This window comes from Arachis stenosperma, chromosome 4 (assembly GCF_014773155.1).
Source record: "Arachis stenosperma cultivar V10309 chromosome 4, arast.V10309.gnm1.PFL2, whole genome shotgun sequence".
NCBI classification, from domain to species: Eukaryota; Viridiplantae; Streptophyta; class Magnoliopsida; order Fabales; family Fabaceae; genus Arachis; species Arachis stenosperma.
In genome coordinates, this window is record NC_080380.1 from 535,881 (window position 1) to 563,677 (window position 27,797).

Below are 27,797 nucleotides of genomic sequence, written 5' to 3' on the forward strand. Positions count from 1 at the left end.
GAATAAATTATCATTTTAGCCTCCAAAGAAATTAATTTTGACTTAATAATCCTTAAAGGAAAGAAATAGCACCCGAAATTCTGAAATTAAAATGAATGGATGAATGTTTTTACTTATGTGATTATGATTAATTTATGGAAATTTTCTTATGCTTATGGTTTTGATTACTAGATGATGTTGAATATTGTTTTAGATGGTATGGAATTATGATTATGCATGTGTATGAAAGTACAAGTAGTAAGTAGTATTTCTTTATATTCTTCTTTTAATAGAACTCTAATAAGCATTGTCAACAAATATCTGATGTCAAGAGTAAGTTAACTGAGTGTATCTCACAACTATCAGAACATTTTCTCTAACAACGGCAAAGATTCACAATCACAAGTTCTTGCAACACCAAATCAAAATACAAGAATAAACTAAACCATTAAATAAGCCAAACCTGAGAATTTTCACACACTTCTTGCTATTTTATTACATACACACAAACTGAAATTTCTCAAGTACAAAAGATTACTAGTTCACACTCATTATACTCTTATCACCTTACCCAATCACATGTTTCCAGAAACATATCAAACATAATGCAGTTACTAGTTCTGACACAGGGCTAAGAAGAAAATGTCATCAACCCTATCATTGCTGGGAGAGTTCCCGCCATATACCAGTAAGCCCTCTTGACCGTTTCGCTGAGCACCGGCGAATGCACACCATCCACGAGGCCCGGGATGGGAACCAGAGTCCACTCTTTCTTCCAACTTCTTCCACTCTAGTGTCTCTGTGTCCAACACAAAAACATCACCAGAGAATTTGCCAGCACCCATATGACCTTGGTCACTAGGATCTATTTCCCCACCATACAAGATTATGTGTTTTCCATAACTGGCTGTTGAAAACACACTACGCGCTGATGGTTTCTGTCCACTTGTTTCAACTTGGGACCATGTTTTGCTGATCAAATCAAAGCAATGCACATCATCCACTTCCATTCCAGCAAAACCATAGACTACCCATATTTTTCCTTGGACAGCTGCGAGGCCGGGGCCACCTCTGCCTTTGCAGTTTGTGCCCGGAGATGGAAACTCGGTCCACTTGTTATCGACAACATCAAAGGCCCATAAATCGTTGAGCCTCCCGGAAACCCCACAACCACCAAATATATAGACGTTCCGGTCATCGGCGGTGATGGAATGATAGCTGCGGTGAGGAGGCCCGTGGTCTCCTCTTGAAATTAAGGCCCAATTGTTGATCTTAGTATCAAAAGAATAGAGCTCATTGAGCTCATTGTGTTCAGCATCTCTTCCACCAAATACATAGATGGTATCTCCAATTGCAGTCATTGTCACACCCACACGTGGTGGTGGGGTATCCCCGGATGCATCAGCCACAGACCATGTGAGAGTCTTGAGGTCGAAGACGTGTACGTTGTTATCAACGGGGACACGTGGCGCGAATTCACCCCCAAATGCATAGAGCTTTTGTCCTACTATGGCAACAGCATGTGAACTTCTTGCTCCAGGACCAGCTCCTTTTTGATCAAGCTGAAACAAGTGATCATCAAAGATAAGATTATACAGCTAATCCTATCGCTATCACTAACTTCTACCTAAGTACCCTCCACATACTACTCACTAGTCATCACAACCTCTCATAGTAATGGATGATTTAATTTTTTCTGAGTAAAACCCCTTTTCGGTCCCTATCCTTCTCTAATTTAGACAACCCACACAATTTAAAAATGACAAGCTGTCCCTTGTCCTTCATTTTCATTATACGGATAAGCCCTTCTGTGATAATTTTTGGCAAAGGATGATGGAAAATGCGAGTGATATAACTTGTATGACCTAACCTTCATCAGTCCTACGTGGATGATAACTATTTGATTATAACTATTTGATTGGAATTGTTTAGCTCCTACATAATCATCAAAACGATGTCCCATCAAAGGGTTATCATCCCTCAGCAATGTCTCTTTGATGACTGAATAGACCATAAATAATTTCAATCAAATAATTATCATCAATATAGGATAGGTGAAGGTTAGATCATACAAGCTAATATCACATAAGCATTTTCCACCACTTTTTGCCGAAAATTCTCATAGAAGGGCTCATAAAGAAAGGATAGGGAGCAGATTATCATTTTCCAATCCTTAAGGTGCGGATAGTCTAAATTGAAAAAGACAAGGGACCGGAAAGGAATTTTACTTTTTTTCTATACTCACTGGACATTTAACTCATATCAATAAAATGAAGTGTTACTCAGACTTTATGTGATCTATCTGATAAGAGACCTAATTTTCACGTGAAATCTTTATCGAAAAAGTTCAGATTCCCACGTTTGGTTGAAATATTTCATCTTTAAAGAAAAAACTACTATGGAATATTATGTAGGAAATCACTATAATCAAGATATAATATTCAATTTTTGACAAGAACATGCAGCAAACCCTCATTGAAAACAATAACAACTAAGAAATTGCAGCGCCACAGGAAGAGCACTGGTGTACAACATCGAAGACCTATTATCTTTGGAAATAATTCTTATTTCAGTAGAAAAGAAACAAAAAAATATATATATAATTAAGAACATGCACAAGTTAAGATTGATAAGCAGAGGGAAGGAACAGAAAGCAGACCTGGAACCAAGTGCCATGACTGACCACCATTGACGCTTGACACCAAATTAGCTGCAATGTGATTTGGCCTCAGTCATTACTTACCTACTGCTTCCTGTGTACCATATATATAGAGAAATAATATTGCTATTAAACTCTTCGACTAAAAAATAAATGTAGTGTTGTTTGGTAGCTATTAAATTGATAAAAAAATATTTTTTTAATAAATTTTTTTTTAATATATTTGACAAATTTTTAATAATAAAAATAAAGTATTAAAAAAATTTAAAAAATATTTTTTTTGAAAAGTTATAATTTATATTTTTTTAAGTTTTTTTTAAAAAAAGAGTTAAATTTTAAAATGGTCTCTGGACTTATAATCAAGTCTCACGGTCATTTCTAAACTTACAATGACTTTAATATTGTCTCTGAATTTAATAAAAGTGACTTACGAATCGTCCTTGAAATATTTTTTAGAAAATATTCTTTAACGGTGTGATGACGTGTACTAAGAAATATCATGGTGGATAGATGATGTGGCTGCTATTTAGTCCTTTTAAGTGATTTATAATCCTAGTCTCCAATTTGAGTTCCACCTGTGTCTACCATTAGAAGTCACTTTCTTTCTTCTTTCACTATTAGAAGACACTATTTTGTCATCTTCTATTTCTTTCCTTCTCCTGTTTTCACCTTTCTTCTCTTGCTCTCTCTGTAAGTGCTGTAAATCCTAAACCCTTTTCTTCTTTTCTCATTTTCTAATTCTCCAAAATTTTGCAGTTTTATTCATGTATAGTCCAAGCTCTCTAGTTCACTTGGAACCCTACCATTGTTTCTGACCCTAAAGCGCTTATTGATCAATTGAGTCATTTTGAGGAAGCTGAAACTCTGATCTTTGAGGCCATTTCCAAGCTCGAATCTCAAAACAGAGTTTGCTCTTTTTTTACTGTAAATTTCTTAAGTCACACTCCAAGCGAGACTCACCGAAAGGTTTTGATGTTGCTTATTATTACATGAACCAGCTTTTTTGTAGTTCTTCCTCTGTTTACATAAATGTAGGACTTTTGAGTATATGATTAGTACTTTATGTGCAATGGATAGGCCTCGTGAAGCCAAGAATTTGGTTGAGGATTTGAGAGACAATGGTGGAGCGATTGACCCTTTAACTTTTGAGTTGAAGTCCATTATGTATGGTTATGGGAGGTTGGGGTTGTTCCATGATTTGCAGAGAGTTGTGGATCAAATGAAGTGAAGTGGCTTTGAGATTGACACTGTTTATACCAATATGTTTCTTTCAACTTTTGGCACTCATGGTGAGTACATAGAAATGGTTTCCTGGCTTAAGAAGATGAGAAGTTCAGACATCTCATTCAACTTCTCAATCCACAATGGCAACTCATTCAGGAGGTAATCGACAGTGAAAATGATTTCCGAACTTAAGGAGTTACTGGATTCTTGTGTGAGAGGTAATAGTGTAGGATTTATCGGAGGCTAAATTGAATTTGCATGGATATCATTTGGGTTCATCCTATATGATTATGCTACTTTGGTTGAAGGAGATGTGGCATAGAAGAAGAAAAAGGATAGCAGAGAAGAAGAAAGATGGTGACTTCTAATGGTGGACATAAATTGAGTCAAATAACGATAACAGCCACGTCACCTATCTGCCGTGGCGTCTCTCAGTACACGTCATCACGCCGTTAAGGAATATTCTTCGAAAAATGCTTCAGGGACGACCGTGAGTCACCTTTGTTAAATTCAGGGACAATATTGAAGCCATTGTATGTTTAGGGACGACCGTGAGGCTCGATTGCAAGTTCAGGGACTACTTTGAGATTTAATTCTAAAAAAAAAGATGTTCTTCACATCATAAATGAACAAAAAAAATACTTTTATCTTATTTTATCCAAATATAATTGATAAATAAAAAGATCTTTTTACATAAGATATCCAAACATAAAATCACTTTTATTTTTGTAAAAGATATTTTAAAAAATATCATTTAAAAAAAAGATCTTTTTCAAAAATAACATCAAAACAAACTCTTAGTTGATAATTAAAAAAATATTAAAAATAATAAATGCTATCCTCTAATTATTTTATATATATCTTTTTTGTCTCGACAAACATGTTTTCCAAAATTATAATTTGGTATACAATTGTTTTTGAAATATCCTGTGTTATATATAATTTATAAAAAATATATTTTTACTAATTTATAAACACGAACTCAAAATTTCTTTATTAAAATATATTATATATTCTCATCTTGATAAACTTCGTATTTGTTAAAATATTTAATGTGGTATATTTAATAGTTCTAATTTTAAGACAGGTAATATTATAAAATATGCATATACTAAAAAGTTTTGATCATTTACAAAAAATTATAAAAATATTCATTTAGTGCAAAATTATTAATGCTTTCTAAAAATATTCTTTTTAACTATATTTACAATAATTTGAATCAAACTCCGATTTTAAAAATCTCTTTTTAAAAGTATATATTAATTGTTTGGTACTTTTTGTTATATTTTTAACAAATTTAAAAGATATTTATTTGATAATTCGAAGTTTGGTACTTTGGTTTACTGAAGAAATAAAATAAAACAAAACATAGACGATTGAACCTTTTATAGGTGGCTAGTGGTTCAGGTACCTTTATGGATTGGAAGAATTTTAAGTGTAGTAGAAATATTAGTATTTTAGTTATTTCAACGGTTAATTTAAATTATAAAAAATATATATATAATATATATTAATTAAAATTAATTATTAGAACAATTAAAAAATCTGTGTTTGCGGTACACTTCAAAATTTTCCAATTTCATGTATATCATTGTCTAAGCCTAGTATCCTACGTCATGAAAATTTTATTTATTCAAGTGAACCGGTCTGGGTAATGCCATCCTGATGTGGCTCACACAAAGTTGACTTGTAAAGTTGTAGCAATAAGGACACAAACATTAATTTAATCTAATTTAAAATATCATTGGCAGTTAAAATCTTTTATTTAACTTTTCGGGGAAAAAAATGACCTTTTAGAATATTTAACAAAGTAATTCTTCAGAAAAAAGGCAAATTAATCCTTAATATTTTTATAAAAATGACAAATTAATGCCTAATTTTTCAAAAAATAATATAATTGATGCATTCAGGTATCTAAAATTTTAAAAGATAAAAGATTAATTTATCTTTTTATTTCGTTAAAAATTAATTTATCTAATATTCAATAAAAATTAATTTGTCTTTTTATTTTAATTTTATTTTTAATATATATTTTTAAAATAAATTTAAAAATAATATATATTATTAATTATTAAAATAAAAAATTTTAAATAATTCATATAATTAAAAAAATATTAAAAATAACTAAAAATTAATTTATATGTTAATATCACTAAAATATCAAAATATTATTATAATTTATCTAAAAAATATTTTATATTTTATATATATAACAAGTTCGTGTATCTTTTAAGAATTTTAAATTCATATAACTGCATATCCCATATTGTGTCCGTATTCGTGTCCTTATCTAACTGCAAAAACTCTATTCTTGGACAAATTCTTGATTCTATATGCTAACATCTCTCCACTCACCCCACAAACTCATGTTGGGTGGAAAGTCATCTTGAGTTTGCCTTTCAATTTCTCACCATTAGTTTAAGACACTACTTGCAAACTACTTGCATAGTTGTCAAAATTGAATCAATTAAACTATTAATTTACTGTTTTATTGGTTTAATCGATAAATTACTGATTAAACTGATAAAATCGGTATTACATAAATAAAAAATATAAAATAGTCAAAAACCTAAAATTAAAATTTGAAATATATTTTTATTAATATTTTAAAAATAATCAAATTTCAATAAATTATAATCAACAAGTTATAATCCGGTTATTATTAAATAAATATATAAAATTCTAGTTTTTTTTCGTAATAAAGATTTTTTAATTTTATTTTTTATTAAAGTAACTATTTTTTATTTTAATAGCTAACTAATTAGTTTATATTTATTATATTATTATATACTATATGTATTTATTGAAAAATAATATTAATAAATATCATATAATCCTAAAAAATATAATTATATTGTAATTAATAAAAATATTTATTTTATTTATACATGTTTAATAACATTTATATTAATAATTATGAATAATAAAAAATATACTTAATTTAAATATAAGTGAGCATAAAATTAAAATTATTGTACGTTTTTACTATATAACTAATATATAACTAATAATTAACATATAAAGTAATAAGGAATAACATAATTTAATGGTACTATATAACTAATAATTAACATATAAAGTAATAAGGAATAACATAATTTAATGGCAAAGGAACATGTAGTCACAAGGAGGAATTAGGTTCAAATGACATCTTTATCGACTGGACCGGACCGATTGGGAGTCTAGTTCACCAATTTTTCACCAATTTTTCAATCGAACTAATCGGTCCAGTCAGAGTGACAGCTACCAATCCCAGATTAATTCAGAAAAGATTGCTGCTAAGACTCTAAACTCAGCTTCTATTGAGCTGATTATGAATTTCAAGTTAAGTCAGATTTTCATAACATTCAAGTTTGAGTTGTGTTGTACCATCATAAGTAACTCATTTTTTGTTTTATTTAGGGATATCAAGTTATCTGAGTGATGGAGAGCTTCAATTCCTTAAAAGAAATTCAAGTCTCCAAGTTCTTCAAGTAAGAAGGTCGATGTAACATTAAAGATAGATTTGATCTTTTCTTCATTGTTTCCAGTCACAAGCATATCATCAACATATATGAGTATATAAATGATAAAATTTGCATTTTGTAGTGAAACAAGTGAATAAAGAAGGGTCAGATTTTGTGCTTTTATATTTCGGTTTGTTTATTTGCTTTGAATTGGGTATGTCAATCTATTGTTGTTATTGTGCTTTGTGGTCACGGTGTGGTGTGGTGTTTCCAATTTCGATGGCCAGTGATGGTTCTAATGTTTTTTGTAGTTGGTGGCAATGTAGGGTGGTGATGGTGTTGTTGATGGAGGGGACAGCATTCAGCATAATACAATAGTTCCAAATGCAAGCTTTCACCTAATAGTTCCAATATCAGCATTCAGCATTCAGCATTCAGCATCAAATGTCCAATGTGGTTGAAAGGAGGCAAAAAAAAACCTAGCATTCCCAATTGACACTTTAGCATCAAATCAATCATGGCTAAGGTGGCACTGAATGGAGAACATAAGGGACCTACTATAGACTTCAAAATATTAAACAAAGCAATCTCATTAGCAACCACTACTACGCTACACAATAATAATGCCAAAGCAATGTAGGCTATACATATAAATACTAGGGCTAACCATCCGGATCTTGACCAAGAAATGGGCTTAAAGCATCTTTGAAAAGAAACTGATCGCCATCATAATCGTCGCAATCGATGCCACTCCCAAACCAACCCAAGTCGAGTAAAGCATCGGGCCGTGTGAAGTCTATTTGATTCCAGTTTTCTTTCTTCCCAGACACGTAAGCTGGGTACTGTGTGCCTAGTTCTTGCTTAATATTATGATCTGCCAAAACAATAAAAAAAGTTATCCATGAAATTAAAAAGCCCATCATCAAATACAGTTAAATAGGTTGGAATACTAATAATAACAATAATATGTGCTAACCCTGAATAGTTTCAACTGATTGGGGTGCATCCACCAAGCACATGCTAATGGAAGTAGTATAATTGGTTGCAACTGAAGCAGCAGACTGACCTAAGGGGAAATGCGGCCCGCCTTGTTCATCGCATTCTGGCTTACACTTCATGGTTGAAATCTTAACTTCTTTGCGAACACAATCATTGGGTGTTGCTTGAAGTGAATTGTTATTGGCCACTTGTAACTGCTTGGGCTGGTAGATTATTGCTTCCAGCAAACCGCTCCTCTCTGGAGAAACAGGATCCGAAGGAGACGGCTTGGTCGGCGGAGACTGGATCATCGTGTCAACGGACTCAAGTGAGGGAAGTGGGGAAGCAGGTGTGCCCCAGATACCGTGTTGAGTTTCAAAATATTGGAGTGAAGGGAGCTCCAACTTCATGGCCCCGGGTAGGGGCACAGAAGAAGAAGAAGTATTGCCATTTAAGGGAGCATGGCTACCATATGTGTCATCACCATGAAACTGATCGCTGGTGTTTAGAATAGGATCACATGGAGAAGACAATTGAGTATGGTCGGAAATTTTATCACACGTGTAATCACCATACTGTTCAAATATTGGGACAGAATCACTGATACAACTGTCCAAATATCCATATTGCATGTCTGATTCTCGAAGGCGTTTCGAAGGAGGCATCACAGGAAACATGTGATTGTAACCATGGGACGAGTCCGAACTCATTTCAACCATGCTACTTTCAGGTATATCACAAATTGATGTTCCATAAGATAAACCTGGACAGAGTTTGACTAGTTTGAAATCTAACTCCGGTATATCCAGAGTATCTGTCTGTGAGAGATCATCATGCTGGTTGGCTTCATCTCTCAAGGTACCAACATTTACACTTTCTTGATTGCCATGCATCACCCGCAGGCATACATCAGGAGGGTAGATTGGTAGACCAGCTCGCTGCATTCTTTTAATTCTCGTGTTCCAATAGTTCTTTATCTCATTGTCTGTACGCCCAGGCAACTGAAACCAAATAAGTAATTAACACAACAGTAAATACCCACAATTGAAAAATGCAAAAACACAATTGGGTTAGCAATACACAGCATAGAACTACACAAGTGAAGAAATATTGACTAGGAATGAATGCTACAGAAACCAATGTAGTCAGTTCCACTTTCAAGTTCAGTTTTCAATTCTCTGCCTGGATGTCAAAAGCTATGGATCTTATGCTATAAAGGTAAAAAGTAAAGAGAGGTAATATTTAAGGGATATCACAGACATCATATTCAATTCAGGTTAGATATCACAGATTAACCATTAACTTGTTTATGCTTTATCCGGTTTTTACATATTTCACTTATGGTTCTTCTGTAACTTGTAAATAATTTGCTACGCACCCCTATTGAGTGATAACTCATAAGAATAAATTCAAGTGCTTAACTACTAACTTAAGAAACATACTTGAAAATTTTATTTCACTCTTGGTATCTTCATGGCTACTTCGTAAAGTTTCATTCTTAGAGTCGTTTGGGAAGTAACAGAAGCTATATTTTTTTTTTACTTTTGAATTAAGAAAAGTCACAATAAGCGTCACATATGACTTTTCCTTCTCGATAAGTCATTTTATCATTTCCGTAAAAAAATTGACTTCAAAACAAAAAATATTCTTGGCTCTGTCAAAAATGTTTTCTGTTTCTGTAGCAAGTTCTTGACTCCAATAAAGGAGGAAAGAGTTCTAATAGGAGTAAAAAATATAAAACAGCAATAAAATATACATTGACACACATTTCACATTTGTTTTTTATTTTCACCTACCATATCACATACAATAAAACAGCAAACACTAACTACACAATAATTTCTTTGGCATTGCCATCAAGATTATTATGAATTAGAATTTTGTTACTATTCACCACATATAAGAACACCCTTGTGGGTGAGGTGGAGTAGAAGACAGTTTCTAATGATATTATGTGGGAAGAACGGAATGCTGAAAGCGTTAGAAAAATGGAACTAATAAGAGAATAAATAAAGAATCAATTGCCTAATCGAATCTTAGTGATTAGGTTATGTAAAATCAACATTCAATATTGAAAAATATTTGTTATCATCGTTATTTTAATATCCATTTCTTATGTAAAAAAATAGTATTTTTTGATTTATTTATCCAAATACTACAACTTTAAAATAAGTACTTCTATAAAAGTACTTATACTTTAAGCTCTTCTTCCAAAAGAACTTATTTAAGTTATTTATCCAAACTGAGCCTTAGTGTATTCACCTTAAGAAACATTCAAGGAATCTCAAAATAACTTTTATATTTTATTAATGCAACATTGGAATTTATCTTTGGCACCCTTGTCCTTTTCGTGTCACAAAGCAAAGGCAACAAATGCAAACAATATGTGCATAAACTTATTGTATAACCAAGCTAAACATTTGCACGATATAAAATAATAAAACACACAAAGGGATGTTACCACAAACCTCTGCAGCCATTCGTGCCCATTTGTTTCCCATCTTAGCATGAAGCTCAATGATCCGGCGCTCTTCTTCTTCTGTGAATGCGCCCTTTCTTAAATCTGGTCTCAAATGATTTGCCCACCGTAAACGACAACTTTTTCCGCATCTGGCAAGTCCTGAATGCCTTTGAACTGCATTCCAATTCCCTTCTCCATTCTTCTTGACATAATCTACTAAAATTGCATCCTCTGCTGAGGTCCAAGGACCTTTCTTTAAATGACCTTCTCCTCCAATGTTACTTTCACCACTATCCTCTTCAACCGACGAGGATGGGCAGCGAACCTTGGAGACTTTCCGACCATCACACTTATTCGTCATTGTACTCATGGCTCTCAATATACCTACAAAAATATTAAATTAAAAACCAAAGAAAAATAATATTTATTTTTGTCAGGATAGCCAGCACAATAGGACTATAAAAAGTAAAAGATATCTACTTATTGCTTGAAGCAAACAAAAATGATGGAGTAAGATTAGGTTACCCTTTTACATCCTATAATCACCCCCAAAAAGTGAAACATTTATTTTTCCAACAATTTTAGAAAATCCAAGTAAAATAGCATGGAGAATGTAAGATTTGAAGCAGAGAAATAACTGTCTATTGACAATTATATATCTCATTATGCATAAATATGTTGGTGTAGAAGTAAAGAAAGACAACCTTTATTTCAGGCAGAGAAGAAAAGCGAACGCTCTGTTGTCCTTGACTGGAAAGAATGACTGATAATGAAAGTCAATGAGGGATCAAAAGATAAGTAGGAAAATTTTATATAGCGACTGCTTTAAAAGATAAGTAGGGAAATTTTAAAATAAAATAAATTAAGAGTTTTGAAATTAGACAGGTTATCTTTTAATTTTGAATTTTTTAAAGATAAGTTATTTGAAAATTTGAAGATGGTTCTTAATTACAACTTTATCTGTGATATCTTTTAGTTATTTATTTTCAAAAAAAAAAATGTGGTCTTCACAGCAGGGGAATACAATAGGGCTAGATTGGTAAAGTTTTTCAAAAGCACAAATACCTCAGTTTGTTTTTGGTAAATTAAAAAGCTCATGTAACTTGTGTTTGCAGCTTTTAAAAGTTAAGTTTGCTTTTAAATGGACCTAAAGAAGAGTTTTTCAAAGTTTGCTTGTATTTATTAAAATTGAAAAGTCTAATATAACTTCTTACATTAATTAATATCCAAATTTAATTCTTATATTAATGTCTATTATAATATTTTTAAATTTTAAAAGCTATTTTACCAAACACAATTATTGTTGCTTGTGCTTATTAAAAACCATTTTTAATTTAATTTACCAAATATAGATATTATCATTTTTAAAAAAGTTATCTTTTAAAAGATAACTTTTGAAAAATAAAAACTTTACCAAACTAAACCTAAATATCATGCATCCATCTTTTTTTATATAACATTATGACTTTCTCATCCTTCTAATGTTGCATCTCATCTTTTTTTTATTTACAGTTCACACTGTTCTTTGATTTCTCAAATAGTCACTATCCTAAATGAACTGGTATTTGATTACAATTCTCATGGGTACGATAATACAGGTGCACATAGACATAGTTAAGCTTTTTTGCAAATCCAAATCCGATTTAAGGTAACCAAAAGTTGGGTTTAGATTATTAATCCAAATTGGTTTAAAGATAACTGGTTTGATAATAAGTAAAAATAAAAATAAAAAATCAATCTTTTTCACTTTTTAAAACAAGTTTTACCCTTTTTATCCATTCTAAAACTAGTGTTATTATTTATTTGTCACTTAGAATGAAAAAATAAACCAAACAGAAAAAGTTGAAACACTACAAAAGCCTAAGTTGAAACAGTACAACAATTTATCTCTATTATAAGGTTATCGCCCCAATTAGATAAGTATGACAAAAGCTCTCAAATGTTGACATAAAATTGCACTAAATTGTATGCAAAATAACAAATTACTTCAGTTCTACAATAAAACTAGTTATGCAGAACTTGAACATCACTAGCTTTTCATGTTAGATGTCTATGAATTGCCTGAAGGACAATGAATCATTACCATTTTGCAGAAATCACAAATACAATGCTGTATGGAACTATGGATACTGTAGCAAAAAATGCATAGGTGCATAGGTTAACCGGATTCAAGAATATCAATGCAAAACAAAATGCTGTACAGCTATTAGATCGAAGAAAAATATAGAATAAGCAAGAAGCAGAACAAGTTAGATGCTACCTCAGATGAAGTTTGTTTATAATTTTATATGACAAGAAATCAATCACCACAGAACTTTAAAACTACACAAGTTTGGGTTTATTTATAGACATAAATCACCATTTTTGTCAAAATCAATTGCTTTACTACATTCTGCGTTGGCTTGGAGAGTTGGAGGTAACTGTAAGAACCCAATTCTAATATTCTGTTTTATAACATAGTTCTTCTGGTTTCTATTGCTGCTGCTATTTATAAAGAGAAATACTAGGGCCAATCAGAATTTATTGTTTTTGACCACCACTTTTAGCCATCAATTCAATTCCTTTAGCCCACACTTTTAAATATTGATGATTAATTAATGGCCAAAAACAATAATTTCCGATGGCCTACTAGTATTTCTCATCTATAAATTCTAATATTCTTAGGAGCCACCCCCTACTAACACTACCACTGTTAGAACCTGGTCCTTCTGAAAACATCCTAATAAATAATCTAAAAAAGATGACAAATTTATGTACTAATTTACAGTTCACATTTCCAGAAAAACAAATTCAGAAAGGAAAAAAAAAAGCTAAAAACACATTAAAAAAAGGAACATACAATTACAAACCCTAAGAGTAGCAAGAAAAAAAGAACACCTAGCAAGAGTCATTGAAGAAACGAAGAAGAAAGAGAAATTAAAAAGAGACGGAAAAATGGGAAGAAAGCTAACCTTGGCCAACAGAGGGGTGTAGAGAGTTACGGCGGTTGTTGACGTTATGACATCTAGGTCGGCGGCTGTAGGGTGATCTGGTTCACGGCGGGAGGGCGCAGAGCAGAGGTTTGGAGAGCCGTTTTAGACTCTGTTCAAAGCAAGGGTTTGTTTGTGACTTGCGGGGTTGCTTCATTAAAAGCGGATAAACGGGGAAACAAAATAATAATTAATAAGCTCAAACGACGTCGTTTTAAAGAAAGCTTCAAAAAAACAAAGCTCTTTTTTAAAACGGCACTGAAGATATCCAAGACGGCATCAGAGGGAGTGAGAGATGAAGATCGCTGCTACAGCTGGCACAGTCAAGGATTGTACCTGAGATTCATGAAACAAGATCATTCAATCCAAAATGATGTTGGAGTTACTTTCGAGGTAAATCTTATGTGCGACTTTTGAGGTAGTTATATAAAGTTATAAACCATACTTGTTTGTTATTTGAAGTTTCCATGTTGTTGGAAGCAAGCAAATACTAATGCAGGATTTTCCAGTTTTTAAGAAAAGTTTGCTAAAATAAATACTGGAATTTAATTATTAAGTTAACTACTTTTATGTTTTTTTGTCATGACACTAGCTTGGCTGGGGTGTTGTCTCCAGCATTGTCTGGTTTGAAGAGGTTGAGGACATTGACATTGTTTGGGAACCGTTTCAAGGGTAACATCCCAGATGATTATGCTGATCTTCACACATTGTGGAAGATCAATTTCAGCTCTAATGCGTTATATTGGTGATTTGCCTAACATTCGGTTTCTAGATTTGTCCAAGAATGGCTTCAATGGGGAGATACCTTCAGCCTTGTTCGTAACCATTTACAAAAATAAAGATGGTTGGTGTTATCTTTAGGAACAATGCATGATTTCTTATGATGTGAAGGAGAGGAAAAAAATTAGGGTTGTCAAACGGGCTAACCCGGCCCATTTAAGTTTGGCCCGTTAAGTTTGTGGGTTAAATGGGTTGGTCCGTTTAAGCGCGCTTTATTCGTTGGCTAGAATTTTTTAGTCTAAACCGTTTATGGTCAATCCGATGGATTGACCAGGTCAATCCGTTTATCATTTAATTTTATTTTTTGAAAAATATTTTGACAGAAAATACCACCCTAACTTTTCCAATTTGCAAAAAGGGGACCAGTTATGCATGGTGTTCAACATTTTAATTTTGAATTTGGATGTTTTTTTGTTTTATTTTTTTAGTGTGCCATAAAAGTACAAAATACCTATGCTAAGAAAATGTCAGCAATCTTTCTTTTTGTTTATTATTTTTCTTGGTTATGTGTAACTTCACCCGCTTCTAAAATTTATTAGTAAAAACTGTTACCAAAATTTTTGCCTTTGAAGATTAATATGTTTATTAAGTCAGAGAAACTACTACAATTATGAAAAATCTAATAATCTTACATTATTTAACAAATGCATTTACCATTAAGAAAACAAATACAACTATAAATTAGTTATACATAATGATACAGGATGCACCAAATGTTATTGGTTCAACACAGTAAACTTTTCATTCTTTCTTAACCAATGGGAGTCCAGAAGCATCACAAGTAAAGGACCTTTGCTTTGGTTTCGATTCAGAATTTTATGATCATTTTGAGATCCAAGACAATTGCTAGAAAGAAACATGAGTTGTATGTAATTGTTGATAATCATTTCATTGATATTTTCTGAATTAGTATTTATTACTATATAACTCCATGCTGATAAATCATTGGAAACTGCAAACAGACGAACTTTAAGTAGAGTTGAGATGTATCTAGATAGCCACAAGAAGGATAGATCTTTTGTAAATGATAAGGCTAGAGAGAAAAATGTAAGCACTTTCATAAATTCTTTTTCTATTTGTTAACAATGATTGGAGTTATTTTAATGATAATGTCTTTCTCAATTTTCAACATAGGAACAATTAGCTTTGCTCCAAGCTGATAAGGTTCTTCTAATAATGATGATGCCATTGTCAATTTATTTGGAAAAGGAATGCCCAAAGTCATTTAGAGATATGACATTTAGGCTGTATTTGTTGACAAGACATTAAGAATAAGACATAAAGGATAGAGACAGAATTTAGTATTCTTATATTTTATTTGGTGATAAAATAGAACAAATGATGAAAATTTAATTTAATTTTGTTTTTTTTTTATTTAAAAAATTTGAGAAAAAAATATAATAATAAAAAATATAATTAAAAAAATAACAAAAATAATAAAAAAATAAAAAATAAATTGTGTCTCGTGTTTCTGTGTCTTTTTGGATGAACACAAAATACGTCTTTAAACACAATATTTTTATTCATGTCTCATCTGTCAAACGCAATTCTATGTGTTTTTATGTCCTTAATTCAGTGTCCTATCTCCTGTAAATAATCGCACCCCAGTGTTTGCCCATCCTAAATAAGGAAATCGACTTCTAGTAGTTTTTGAGGAACTTAGAAATGATTAAGGTTCACTTATGGAAGTAGAATTATAAGAATGCAAAGCAAAATTTTTTTTATTAAAAGTCCAAATGACTTACTTCATTAATTATTGTATGAATGAGAAAGTGTCACATAACTTTTTTTACAACTATAAATAATGGGATAAATATTATATATTCTATTTTTTTAATCAATTTTTCATTGATTTTCTTTTGGAATCTTACAATATAGATCTACGAACTTTGTTAAAATGATTTTTTTAATTATTAAATACTTACAAGAAAGCTTGTATGATTGCCAATATTTGTTTGGTGAATTCTATCTAATTCTTCCTAAAATAATATATAAATTACCTCCTATTTTAAAAGGAATAAATGTATAATTTATTAAAAGATTAGAAACTAATTTTTTTTTATTTTCTAAATCAAGAAATTTTTCTTCCTTTTTCTCTTTCAATGTCACTCAACAACTCTTTCTCACTATCGAACGGCCGAACTCTAGAGATTCGTCTCGCTAGCTTCAGTGCGTCTCCAACACTGTCGTCCCATCTGTGGCTCCCCTGCATTGTCACGTCTCCTTGCTCCGATGCGTCTCGCATCCTCGTGGCGAGACAAGGATGAAGGAATAGGGAAGGAGCGAAAGGCCAAAAGACATTACAAAAGGTTAGGATACATCTTTCTGGAAATGATTCAGAGAAAAAGTCATGTTTCAATTTTTAATATTTTAAAAAATTGCATAATTACCAATTTTAAAAACTAATTTAATTATAAAATAGTTTAACTATAGCCTAATAACCAATTAAAAAGTGACACATTACACAAAATAAGTTAATTACATGTTATTTTATAAAGGGTATAGTAAAATTCACCTTTTTATTGTAGTATAAATTTCACCAAATATTAAAAACTAGATATAAACAAATTTTAACTGAATTAGTAGACATCGTTATGTATTATCTTCTGAATTCATGCATCTCTTTCGTATACAATATTTTAAAGTTTGTTTTGCCACTTCAAAAAGTAAGTGTTTATAACACGAGAACTAATTATGATCTTCGGTTGTTCTCAAGAAACATTTCAGAGTGTAATTCAATAATCCATTCTCAAGCATTCTCTAAAAAAAAACACCGTTGTTTGGGATGTGGTTCCAATATCATGAGCATTCAGCACCAAATGTAACATGTGACAACTTTGATATTGAAAGAAAAAAAAATATCTAACATTCCTTAAAAACTCTTTATCCTCAAATAAATGATTGCTAGGGTGCCACTGAATAAAGAGAATTAACATAGTCTTCAAACTATTACAAAGCAATCTTTTACGATTTATCTCTATATATATATATATATATATATGCTAGTGCTAACCAAAAAATATGTTGAAGGCATCTTTTCTAAAAGACTCGCCGTCGCAATTGACGACGCTATTCTCAAACCAAGCCAAGTCAAGTAAAGCATCGGGCCTTGTCACGTGTATTTGATTCATGTTTTTTTCATCCTTCCCAGAACAGTAAGTTGGGAACTCTGTGCCTAGTTCGTGCTTAATATTATGATCTGCCAAAACAAGAACATAATTTATTCATTAAATAAGTGCATATACAGATAGTCCATATTGACAAACACAATTAAAACGGTTTGACTAATAAATAATGATATATGCTAAGGTAAAGTATGCTTTTTGTTCTCAGCGTTTTCGACTTTTTTAAAAATATCCTTAATGTTTAGTTTTTGTTTTCGATAAGTGTCAAAATTACCAATGAACTTTAATTTCATGTAAAACTTTAGGAACAAAATTAAAAATTTTTAAGAATAGTTTTGACACAAATTAAAAATATTTGGGACAAAATTGCATGAAATTAAACATTAAAGATCTTTTTAAAAAAAGTAAAAACTCAGATGCGACTGTCTGTACGTTAGATAACAATTTAGTCAAATTTGTCAAATCATATAAAAAATAACTGCACGTGAGTTTTCACCTCTTGAAAAATATCACAAACTTTAAAGACAAAATAACTGCACCACCTGAGTTTTCGACTGATTGAGGTCCGTCGGGTGAGCACATGGTTAGAACGGAAGCAGAAGATTGAGCCAAGGGGGAATACGGCTCCCCGGATTCATCCCATTCCGGCTTACACTTGACTGCTTCATCTGGTGTTTCTTGCACTTGAAAATGCTTCATTGGTTGATACATTATTGGTTCCAACAAACCGCTGCTCAAGGTGTCAACAGACTCAAGTGAAGGAAGTGGGGAAGCAGGTGTGTCCCAAATGCCTTGTTGGGTCTCTAAGTATTGGAGTGAAGGGAGCTCCAACTTCATGCCTCCGGATAGAGGCATTGAAGATGAAGAAGAACAACAAGTATTGCCATGAAACTGGTTGGTAACTTCATCAGACATGTAATCTTCTTCATATACCGAACCATACTGCATTATTTTTGCTGATTCCCGAAGGCGCTTCGCAGGATGCATAATAGGAAACATGTTGTTGTAACCATGGGATGAATCTGAACTCTGTTCAAACATGCTGTTTTCAGGTATGTCAAAAATTGATGGATCCTGGGGGATCTTAACGAGTTTGAAATCTAACTCTGGTATATTCAGCGTGTCTATTTGTGAAAGATCGTCATGCTGGTTGACTCCGTCGGTCAACCTGCCAACATTTTGACTTTCTTGATTTTCATGCATCACCCGAAAACATATGTCAGGAGGGTAGATTGGTAAACCAGACCGCTGCATTCTTTTAATTCTTGTGTTCCAATAGTTCTTTATCTCATTGTCCGTACGTCCAGGCAGCTGAAACAAATATTTTTGTTAATTAAATAATAAAAAATAAGAGCAATGTTAAGGGACCAGTAATTTTAGTATTTTGTAACCATCAATTGGTCATTAATAGTATTTTTAATGATGTGAGATTACATTTAATGGTGAGAAATCACTCACTTATTAAGTGCTGGCCAAAAAACACAAGAGTTGTTGGCCTCCTAGACTTTTCCAAAAAATAATATTGAAAATAGAAGGATTAAAAGCTAGAAAAGTAAAGCTAAAAGGAAAACAAGAAAGCTAGGATTAAAGGCACTAAAATTAAAATAGTAAATTATTATCATAAAGCTAGAAAATATATTCAAACATTAGGTTTCTTGTTCTCTTCTCTATGTAAATTTAGTATTGGTTCATGAGAATTCAGCTTAAAAATCTACTTTAGACACAACATTTTTATTAAAATAAACAAAAACTAAATGCAACAGTAGTTGCATGATATGAATGTTAAGATCAAACACAACATATGGATTTACAACTCGCTTTGTGTTATTTTGATGTCAATATTTAGGGTTAACATATATTTCGCCAATAACAATTGAAAAACAAATTCAATATAAAAAAAGGTTTCAAACACTAACCTCCTCCTTAGAAAGTTCCAAAGAAAGGAAATATAAGCAAAGATGGCAAGATTGTGTTCTTAAAAGTATGCTTAAAATAACCCCTACAATTTTGTTGGCCTCGATTAGAACCCCAAATTTGTAATTGTGGTTTCAACTTGCTTCTACGATCATCTCCGTCACCAAAATGTTTAATTTGATGCAATTGCATGACACGTGGACACTACTTAAACGACGGCGCCCAAACCACTGTAGATTAAAACTCTCTTTCTTTCTACTACGATGATCATCATAAGTTGCCAAACATCAAAAAATCCCTTACACTACATGGTTTCCAAAGAATTTGCACGCGAAACCATGCTCCGTCGTTTAAGTAATGTCCACCATGTCATGCAATTGCGTCTTAGTCATGCAACTGCGCTAGATCAGCATTTCAGTGACGAGATGATTGGGCAAGTTGGAGCCACAGTTGTAAATTTGGAAGTTCTAATTGGGGCCAACGAAACTGTGAGGGATCATTCTCAGCATCAAGTCAAATTTCAGGGGCCAAATTGAGATTTAACTCGAATCAGATTTATTAATATTCAATCTTAAGAGAATGCATAAAAAAAAGGAGCAATAGGCCATGATTTTTTTATTAACACATTTCATGTTGAGTTTATAGAACAAAACTTGGGATATATAATACATTTCATTTCATCAACTAAGTATTTTTTTTAGACTACAAACCTCTGCAGCCATCCGTGCCCATTTGTTTCCCATCTTAGCATGAAGCTCAATGATCCGGCGCTCTTCTTCTTCAGTGAATGCTCCCTTTTTCAAATCTGGTCTCAAATGATTTGCCCATCGTAATCGACAGCTTTTACCGCATCGAGCAAGTCCCGAATTCCTTTGAACAGCATTCCAATTCCCCTCTCCATGCTTCGTAACGTAGTCTACTAGAATTGCATCCTCTATTGATGTCCAAGGGCCTTTCTTTAAATGACCTTCTCCTCCCGTCTTGGCCTCCTCATCTGATGATGACGATTGGCGACTTTTGGACACTTTCCGACCATCACCCATGTTCGTCATGCTACTCATGACTCCCAATGTGCCTAAAAAAAGTACAAGTATTTTACCCACAATTTAAGTCACTAAAGAATTAGAGAATCTGAAATTTTGATCTTAAAAAAGATGTGATCTTTTGCTGTTTATTTCACAAGTGAAATTTAAAAAAAATACGAAAAAAACGTTCAAAAGTGAGAAATCAGATTTTATACTCTAAAATGAAAATACAAAATTTAAAAGATCTAAATTCAATAGATTGCCAACTCAAAATCAAATTTCTGAGATTCACTAATTCCATAATTTCGACTAAACAAAAAAAATGAGCAAGATGATAATGAAAAGCTGATGATGCAATTATTACTTTCACAATTTTGTAAAATCCATCATCAATTAATGATCCGGAGCATCTAAGATCTAATAAAAGCCTGTTACTTCAATAAATTAAAAAATAAATTGAATTTTAAGGATCAAATAATGAAAATTATTTCAACAAGAGGATTCACCTGAATTGAACTCCAAAAAATTGACATTCACTCATCACAAAAGAACCGCAATATCTATAACCAGCACAAATTAACATTCACTCATCACTTAGCTACTATGAGATTTTAAAGTAAGAATAACCAATAAACCATTAAGAAAAAGGACTCATTTTTAATCCGAGAGCCATAGGATAATTAAGAAGATCTGGAATCACAATGCTGAAAAAGGAGGAAAAAAAAGAGAAACCTAGAAGAAAATTGATACGAGGAATGACCTTGAAATTGCCGGTGTTTTTCTTTTTTTTAATTTTTTTTAATTTTTAATCATTGAATAAAGAAAGAGAGAGTCAAGTGTAGATCCACACAGAGACAGAAGATAGAGTATGAGCTTACACATACAAGAGAGAAAGAAATAATTTATTTATGGAAGTACTTTGTTTGAGCTTTTTTTTTTTTTGCAGTACAAAATGTTTGAGCTTATTATGATTATTATTAGGTTTTAAATTTCAATTTTTTGTTTCATAAGTTTTGAATTTTAAATTTTGTTAATTTTTTTTTTAAATGTAAATTTAATTTGAGTTTGGATGGTGCCTTAGAAGTAGGAGGAGAATATTTGATGGCAAACGAAGAGGAAAATCAGGAGAGAAAGTAGATTGGGAGAGAAGACCCAGTATACTGAATATAATTAAAAGTTATTTTATTTCAATTAATTTAGATATAGTATTACTTTTAAAATTTCATTATATAATGTAACAAATATTTATGAGATTTTTTTAGTCTTTTTTTTTAAGTATTATCAATAATAAGATTATTACGTATGAATTGTTCTTAGACAAAATAAATAAAAAATTAATAATAATAATAATAATAATAAAATTATTGAGAATACTTAAAAAGAATACTAAAAGAATTGTTGAGTAACTGACTAAGTTTTTAATAAAGTGAGTATAATATATTTTTATTTATTTTTCTTATAAAAATATTTCTACAAGTGATTAATTTTTATATATTTATATTTATTATAATACTTTTAAAATAAAAATTTATTTATTAAATATAATTATTATTATTAGTTGTGCTTATTGAAAATTATTTTTAGTTTAATTTATAAAAAATAAATGCTAAAAATTTATTTAAAAATTATCTTTTAAAAGCTAATTTAATAAATTATTTTTAAAATAAAAACTTTATCGAACTAGTCTATACATTGCTTCGATTTATATAGTTGCATTGCAACTAAATCGAAGTTATTGAGTTCGATTTAGCATAAAATCACGTTGCATGTAAATGAAACCATCAAATAGAAACCATTGACTTCGATTTACCATGGGCACAATCAGCTAATATCAAATCGTGTCCATTTCGATCAATTCGATTTAGTACCGTAATGGCCTAAATCGAATTTATTCAATTTGATTTACATAAAAATGCGACTTGAGACATTGACATAACTTTTTACACTCTTGGAGGATACACATAATTTTCTTTTACTTATATGTAATTAAAAAAATTTAAAAATATACAGCGATATACATGCATATATTAATTTTTAATAATTTATTAGTTCATAAAAAATATGTTAATCTAAAATAATAAAAAAATATTTGTAATTATTCTCTCTTTATTTTTAACAGGATTAAATGTTGTTTTCTTATATATATTCTTAAATAATTATCTAATTTTAACTATTTATTCTTTCTTACTCAATTGTGAAGTTCATTTGTTATAGAATTCATAATATAAATAAAATTTTAATCAAAATAATTAGTATAAAAAAAGACCATTTTAATAAAAATATTAATATATATATATATATATATATATATATATATATATATAGTATGTTTTTAGTCTTAACTAACATTTAAGAAATATAACTAACAATTAAAGTTATATTTAATTAGATAATTAAGCTTTGATTTGATTACTAACTAATTACCTAGTTTTGTGAAGTTAATTATTACTATTTATTGCTTTTTATTGAGTTAATTATTACTATTTATTATCAGAATGTGAAAGTGATATAGATAGAACCATTAAATGTGTGTGATGCCTAAAATTAGAAACTGTCCAATCCATCCGACCCAAAGAAAAAAAAGGTAAATCATATTATGTTATAACATATGTTCAGTGTTTGTGTACATTAAATGAGCCATATAAACAAATTGACCAGTACCATACTACATGTTATAGGGCATCATTAATTCGATAGTTAGTTACACTGTTAGTGATGTTAGTTAGTTAGCTGTTGGTATGTTAGAAGAGTTCTGTTATTGTGCTTGGAGCTCTATCTTCTTGTATTAATGATTTCAGTGTCCTCAAATCAAATTTAATAATAGGCCAAACTTTCTGGACAATAGCACATAGATGAAGAAAAAGAGTATTCACAGAACTTATACATAGAGATATTCCGTTACCTTGTGAAAAGAAAAAAAAAATATGCTGTGTTTTGACTTTGCAGCTTCTGTATACTTCACAGTTCACATAACCCATCTCAAAAAACTTACAATCTAACTGTATTCTATTGTTCTTCCTACTCTCAGAACTCAAGCCTCAAACTGAAACACATATAGGGATGCTGAAGCATTCATGGAGACAAAAAGAGAAAACAAAATAAGACAAGACAAGACACTGATCCGAAGTTTTGTATTTCGGTTTTTCACCTGTGCGAATAACCAGAGTGGTTGGCTGAATTACTCTCTGTACCTAATCGTGGCGTCCTCGGCATTGAATTCGACGAATTGAGTCCTTCTAGAGTTGCAAGAGCATCTACCATGGGTGGTCTAAGTTTTGGATCAGTGTTTAGGCATTGCAAGGCGAGTGAGGCCATAGCTTGTGCTCCTTTCTTGGAGTATTGACCACCCAACCGAGTATCCATGATTCTCAGTACTCTTCTGTTATCACTCAGGAAGGGCCTTGCCCAATCCACAAGAGTTTCTTCTGAAAATCCAGGCCTATCATCTTCTAGTGCACGCCTCCCTGTTAATAACTCTAACAAGACAACGCCAAAGCTGTACACATCGCTTCTTGGGGTCAAATGACCTGTTTAATGAAAAGCTGACTTAGAACGAGGCGAAGGATCGATGAAGTTATATGAGAACTCAGAAACATGATATGGCTTCCAATTAAAGGAAAAAAGTAACACAAGAACTATTGCCTGCTTTGATTGGATACTCTGAAAATTTAGTGATTAGTGATCATTGAATATGTAAGTGGTTGAGCAGGAGTCTTTGGCATTTTATGCCCAAATTGGTGTACTTATGATAATTTTGATAAGTTGCATAGCAGAATTATGGAATATTAAATCAATGATGTCTTATAGTACTGTTTCTTGAAGTTCACATATCATGTTCAAACAAAAAGTTAAAGTAAAATAAGTCAGTCAAAAATCAGAACAAAATAACAAAGCTACACCAGAAACAATTTTAATCAAGTCCACAATGAGGAAAGCATTGCAACTTGGGTATTCAAAAGTCAAAGACTACATTAAAAAATGTGTTTTCTTTTTCTCAATTGCAGTTAAAAATGAAGTAAGAATATGAAAAGAGGTTTGACATCTCATGTGTTGTCAAACTCAATAAATATGATAGCTCATTATGGATGACAAAATAATACCTAATGCTAGGGAGACAATAACTCAGTTATCTTATTTAACTTAACATCCATCATATACACTTCTTACATCTAATATTATCCAATTATTCCACCGGTAATTAAAAAATGCAAAATAGGGTAGCTTTGGGTTCATTTGCTATTGTCTCCCAAACATTTTTTAATGCTTTTTTACACTAACAATAGATATCAGCTAATCAACAACGATATTGTGTTAGAAACTATACCTGTAGCAACATACTCAGGTGCAGCATAACCTTGAGTTCCAATAACTCTGGTTGAAACATGAGTATTATCTCCAGTAGGACCATCTCTTGCCAAGCCAAAATCCGAAAGTTTTGCATTAAAATCCTACAGAAATACCAGGCTACCCTTTTAGAATGGAAACATAAAAGTAAATCAGAATATGTAGTCTTTACTCTTTACATATCAAGTGAACCAACTATTAATGTTCCTTACTGAATCAAGTAGGATATTGGAAGCCTTTAAATCACGAAATATGACATTTGCATCCAGGGAATGTAAAAATGATAATCCTCTTGCAACACCAACTGCAATATTGATCCGCGTGGCCCAGGGTATAGGTTGAACACCTTCTGCAGATTTAAAAGACAGAATTTAAGTTACTATGATATATGAAAAAACAGAAATTATGGCTTAGCTCGAAGTAATTATGCTACAAACATGATGAAGCAGATTATAGCATTTTTTGCTTCATTAGAAATAAGGACATTGTTATGCTTTATTCAGACAAGCAAAGACAACTGAGAGATGGAATTAGAAAATATAGTGGAAATAAAGGAGATAAAAATATGGAAAATTTTCTTTGTCATCCAAGGGATCAATAAATCACCGTTTGAACATGATTTCATAAAGACGATAACTAATTCCGAAAACAATATTTTTCTGGCCTGTTTTTCAGAAACAAGCGTGAAATCCAAGTTTCCACCAAAGTTTAAGATCATTCTTTTGAAGATTTGTCCTGGTATCTACTGCCTAAAAATGATCCTTTTGGTAACAGAACATGCCTGATAAATTGATCAAGTGACAGTTAATTATTATGCTATGTCTTTTATATTCAACAACTATATACAAGCTTTAATGTTCTTCTTCCATTAGTCATGTGATAAGAAACTATGAACGAATATGAAATACGAAAGAAAAGAGACAGCGGAAACACAAAAAAGATGCGAAAATAGAACTGATAGAAAAAAAGATTTTCCTACTAGACCTCTAAAAAACCTGTTTTTCCCGCGCATGTATCATCCTCTTCCCCCCCCCCCCCCCCCCCAAAAAAAAAAAAAACACACAAAACAAAGGATTGAGCCATCCTCCATCACTGTATAGATCAAACAACACAGTTGTTTACAAATCATTTGATATAAATCATTCACATTTCACATTGGCATATTCTCTGCATATAAGCAGAAAGTCAGAAAGGCCAAATAACAGGATGAAATGGAACTTACTTTTGAATAAATGATTCTCCAAGCTTCCTTTCTGCATAAACTCATAAACAAGAAGTCTGTTTTTACCCTCCAAGCAATAACCAATAAGTTTCACCAGATTTTCATGGTGAAGCTGCCCGAGATAATTGACTTCTGCCTGTCAACAAAAGGATGCAAATCAATGAAATCGAATCCGAAGCAAGATCAATGAGTTAAAAGGAAAATATAAGCTATAAGTTAAGGTCCTTATTTTACATACAAGCCATTCCTTGTGACCTTGAAAGCTTTCTGGCTTAAGACTCTTAATGGCCACTACAATCCCACTCCCCGGTTTCGTTGGAGCATAGTTGTTCCCATCAATCCATCCCTTGAACACACGCCCGAACCCTCCCTCTCCAATTAAATTTTCTCGCCGGAAGTTCTTAGTGGCCTCCTTTAGATCATTGAAGCTGAAGGACTTAAGGTTAGTGGAGATCAATTTTCCAGCATTTGATTCGGATATTTTCGAATCGCCTTTTGGCATGTTAGAGTTTGGACTCCTATTCATCTTACTTACAGGCTTCTTACTTCCTGTTACAAAATCAGACACAAATTTAGAAACAAAGATCAACATCCACCTTCTTCAAGTCAATTTCTACAAAGAAAAATGCTAGAAGACCATCAAAATCTATTATTTTTATCCATCACTTAGCCATCAACTCAATTCTTTTAGCCTAATTATCCAACAACATACTTTATCCCGTGCTTTTAAATATTAATGACTAATTGATAGTAAAAAAACAATAAATTCTGATGGCCTCTAACATTCCTCTTCTATAAAATGCAACAAAACATGAATCAAAGTCTAGTATCTAACATTCTAACTTAAATCTAAAATCTGTAACCAAGAGGTTTTGGGGCTGGAACAGTTGTGTAGTTTCTAGGTGACCTTGATTTGGTTAGAGTGTTTTCTGAATGTTGAATAGATAGAGAGAAGAGTAAAAAGGTGTTATTGTTGGAGATTCTTTGCAACCTGAATTGAAAAGCAGCCTCAGAACCTTCAATTTGGCCATTGTTGTGCAGTCACAGCTTATAAGCAATAACTCAGAAGCAAAGAAGAAAGAAATTACCGGAAAAGTTAGAAGAAGAGACATGAGCAACGGGTTTGGCACTTGCACATGTGTTTCCCATAACGGTCTTTGGTGTTATTACACGGAAGAAATCATGAAGCGCTATATGTTATGGTGTTTGTGTGAGCCAAGCAAGAAGAAAATGTTCACGGCATAGCAGTATAGCACCTATGTATTATAATAATAATAATACCTTGGCTGAGGTCTTAGAACGGAGGAGCCAGCGTGTCAATTTGAGTTTAAAAATAGATTCATGTACGATGGAGTGTATTTATGATTTACGTAAAATTGTTAGTTGAAAAACATTAAATAATTTGTTAATGATTTATAGTTTAAATGATATAACTTTTTTATATTTACTTACTATAAAGGTAATGGATTCGATTTTCAGTCTTAATTTTGAAAAAAAACAAAAAGCATTAAATGATTTTATATTAGTATTTTAGAAAAGTACAGGTAAATAATGAAAATATTAAATAATATGAATAATAAATATATTAAATATTCAATTTAATAGGTATGCAGATAATTATGTTTATTATTTTTAGTTGGATGATTTTTTTTTAATTTGATTTACTTATGC

General features: G+C 31.6%; 4 protein-coding genes across 8 annotated transcripts; all 4 read right to left on the bottom strand.

The window, feature by feature from the left end:
* Positions 1–286: 286 nt before the first annotated feature.
* Positions 287–2,773, bottom strand: LOC130976147 (nitrile-specifier protein 5). The gene is made up of 2 exons (XM_057900915.1): positions 2,639–2,773; positions 287–1,541 (listed from the first exon to the last, which is right to left on the bottom strand). The coding sequence occupies exons 1-2, from the start codon at positions 2,666–2,668 to the stop codon at positions 594–596; spliced, it is 978 nt and encodes a 325-aa protein (XP_057756898.1). The 5' UTR covers positions 2,669–2,773; the 3' UTR covers positions 287–593.
* Positions 2,774–6,974: 4,201 nt separating this feature from the next.
* On the bottom strand, positions 6,975–13,882 carry LOC130973527 (transcription factor MYB33-like). Of its 3 annotated transcripts, none has more exons than XM_057898097.1 (5): positions 13,699–13,832; positions 11,452–11,510; positions 10,755–11,131; positions 8,375–9,287; positions 6,975–8,182 (listed from the first exon to the last, which is right to left on the bottom strand). In XM_057898097.1, exons 3-5 carry the CDS (start codon positions 11,115–11,117, stop codon positions 7,971–7,973), a joined length of 1,488 nt encoding a protein of 495 aa, XP_057754080.1. In that variant the 5' UTR covers positions 11,118–11,131; positions 11,452–11,510; positions 13,699–13,832; the 3' UTR covers positions 6,975–7,970. The 3 variants fall into 3 exon arrangements, with proteins under 3 accessions (XP_057754080.1, XP_057754078.1, XP_057754079.1); XM_057898095.1 differs by having other exon boundaries at positions 8,285–9,287; XM_057898096.1 differs by lacking the exon at positions 11,452–11,510 and having other exon boundaries at positions 8,285–9,287; positions 13,699–13,882.
* Positions 13,883–17,504: 3,622 nt separating this feature from the next.
* LOC130973880 (transcription factor MYB65-like) lies at positions 17,505–21,416 on the bottom strand. Its single transcript, XM_057898569.1, has 4 exons — positions 21,321–21,416; positions 20,246–20,610; positions 18,164–18,932; positions 17,505–17,695 (listed from the first exon to the last, which is right to left on the bottom strand). The coding sequence occupies exons 2-4, from the start codon at positions 20,594–20,596 to the stop codon at positions 17,505–17,507; spliced, it is 1,311 nt and encodes a 436-aa protein (XP_057754552.1). The 5' UTR covers positions 20,597–20,610; positions 21,321–21,416.
* A 1,944-nt stretch (positions 21,417–23,360) lies between these two features.
* On the bottom strand, positions 23,361–27,440 carry LOC130976187 (probable serine/threonine-protein kinase PBL2). Of its 3 annotated transcripts, XM_057900971.1 has the most exons (7): positions 27,215–27,358; positions 26,962–27,117; positions 26,365–26,675; positions 26,127–26,262; positions 25,117–25,253; positions 24,885–25,008; positions 23,361–24,087 (listed from the first exon to the last, which is right to left on the bottom strand). In XM_057900971.1, the coding sequence occupies exons 3-7, from the start codon at positions 26,650–26,652 to the stop codon at positions 23,705–23,707; spliced, it is 1,068 nt and encodes a 355-aa protein (XP_057756954.1). In that variant the 5' UTR covers positions 26,653–26,675; positions 26,962–27,117; positions 27,215–27,358; the 3' UTR covers positions 23,361–23,704. The 3 variants fall into 3 exon arrangements, with proteins under 3 accessions (XP_057756954.1, XP_057756953.1, XP_057756952.1); XM_057900970.1 differs by lacking the exon at positions 26,962–27,117 and having other exon boundaries at positions 27,215–27,440; XM_057900969.1 differs by lacking the exon at positions 26,962–27,117 and having other exon boundaries at positions 27,118–27,351.
* Positions 27,441–27,797: the final 357 nt, after the last annotated feature.

Bases quoted from the DNA above. Each gene is read 5' to 3' on its own strand.
- LOC130976147 (XM_057900915.1), bottom strand. From the start codon at position 2,668: ATGGTGGTCAGTCATGGCACTTGGTTCCAG. The intron at 1,542-2,638 runs GTCTGCTTTCTG...CACTTGTTTCAG, and splicing joins GTCATGGCACTTGGTTCCAG to CTTGATCAAAAAGGAGCTGG.
- LOC130973527 (XM_057898096.1), bottom strand. From the start codon at position 11,117: ATGAGTACAATGACGAATAAGTGTGATGGTCGGAAAGTCTCCAAGGTT. The intron at 9,288-10,754 runs GTTTGTGGTAAC...ATTTGGTTTCAG, and splicing joins GGGCACGAATGGCTGCAGAG to TTGCCTGGGCGTACAGACAA. The intron at 8,183-8,284 runs GTTAGCACATAT...TTGTTTTGGCAG, and splicing joins ATCAGTTGAAACTATTCAGG to ATCATAATATTAAGCAAGAA.
- LOC130973880 (XM_057898569.1), bottom strand. From the start codon at position 20,596: ATGAGTAGCATGACGAACATGGGTGATGGTCGGAAAGTGTCCAAAAGT. The intron at 18,933-20,245 runs GTTTGTAGTCTA...TATTTGTTTCAG, and splicing joins GGGCACGGATGGCTGCAGAG to CTGCCTGGACGTACGGACAA. The intron at 17,696-18,163 runs GTGGTGCAGTTA...TTGTTTTGGCAG, and splicing joins TCAATCAGTCGAAAACTCAG to ATCATAATATTAAGCACGAA.
- LOC130976187 (XM_057900969.1), bottom strand. From the start codon at position 27,238: ATGTCTCTTCTTCTAACTTTTCCGGTAATTTCTTTCTTCTTTGCTTCT. The intron at 26,263-26,364 runs GTATGTAAAATA...TTTTGTTGACAG, and splicing joins AAGGTCACAAGGAATGGCTT to GCAGAAGTCAATTATCTCGG. The intron at 25,254-26,126 runs GTAAGTTCCATT...TTAAATCTGCAG, and splicing joins GGAGAATCATTTATTCAAAA to AAGGTGTTCAACCTATACCC.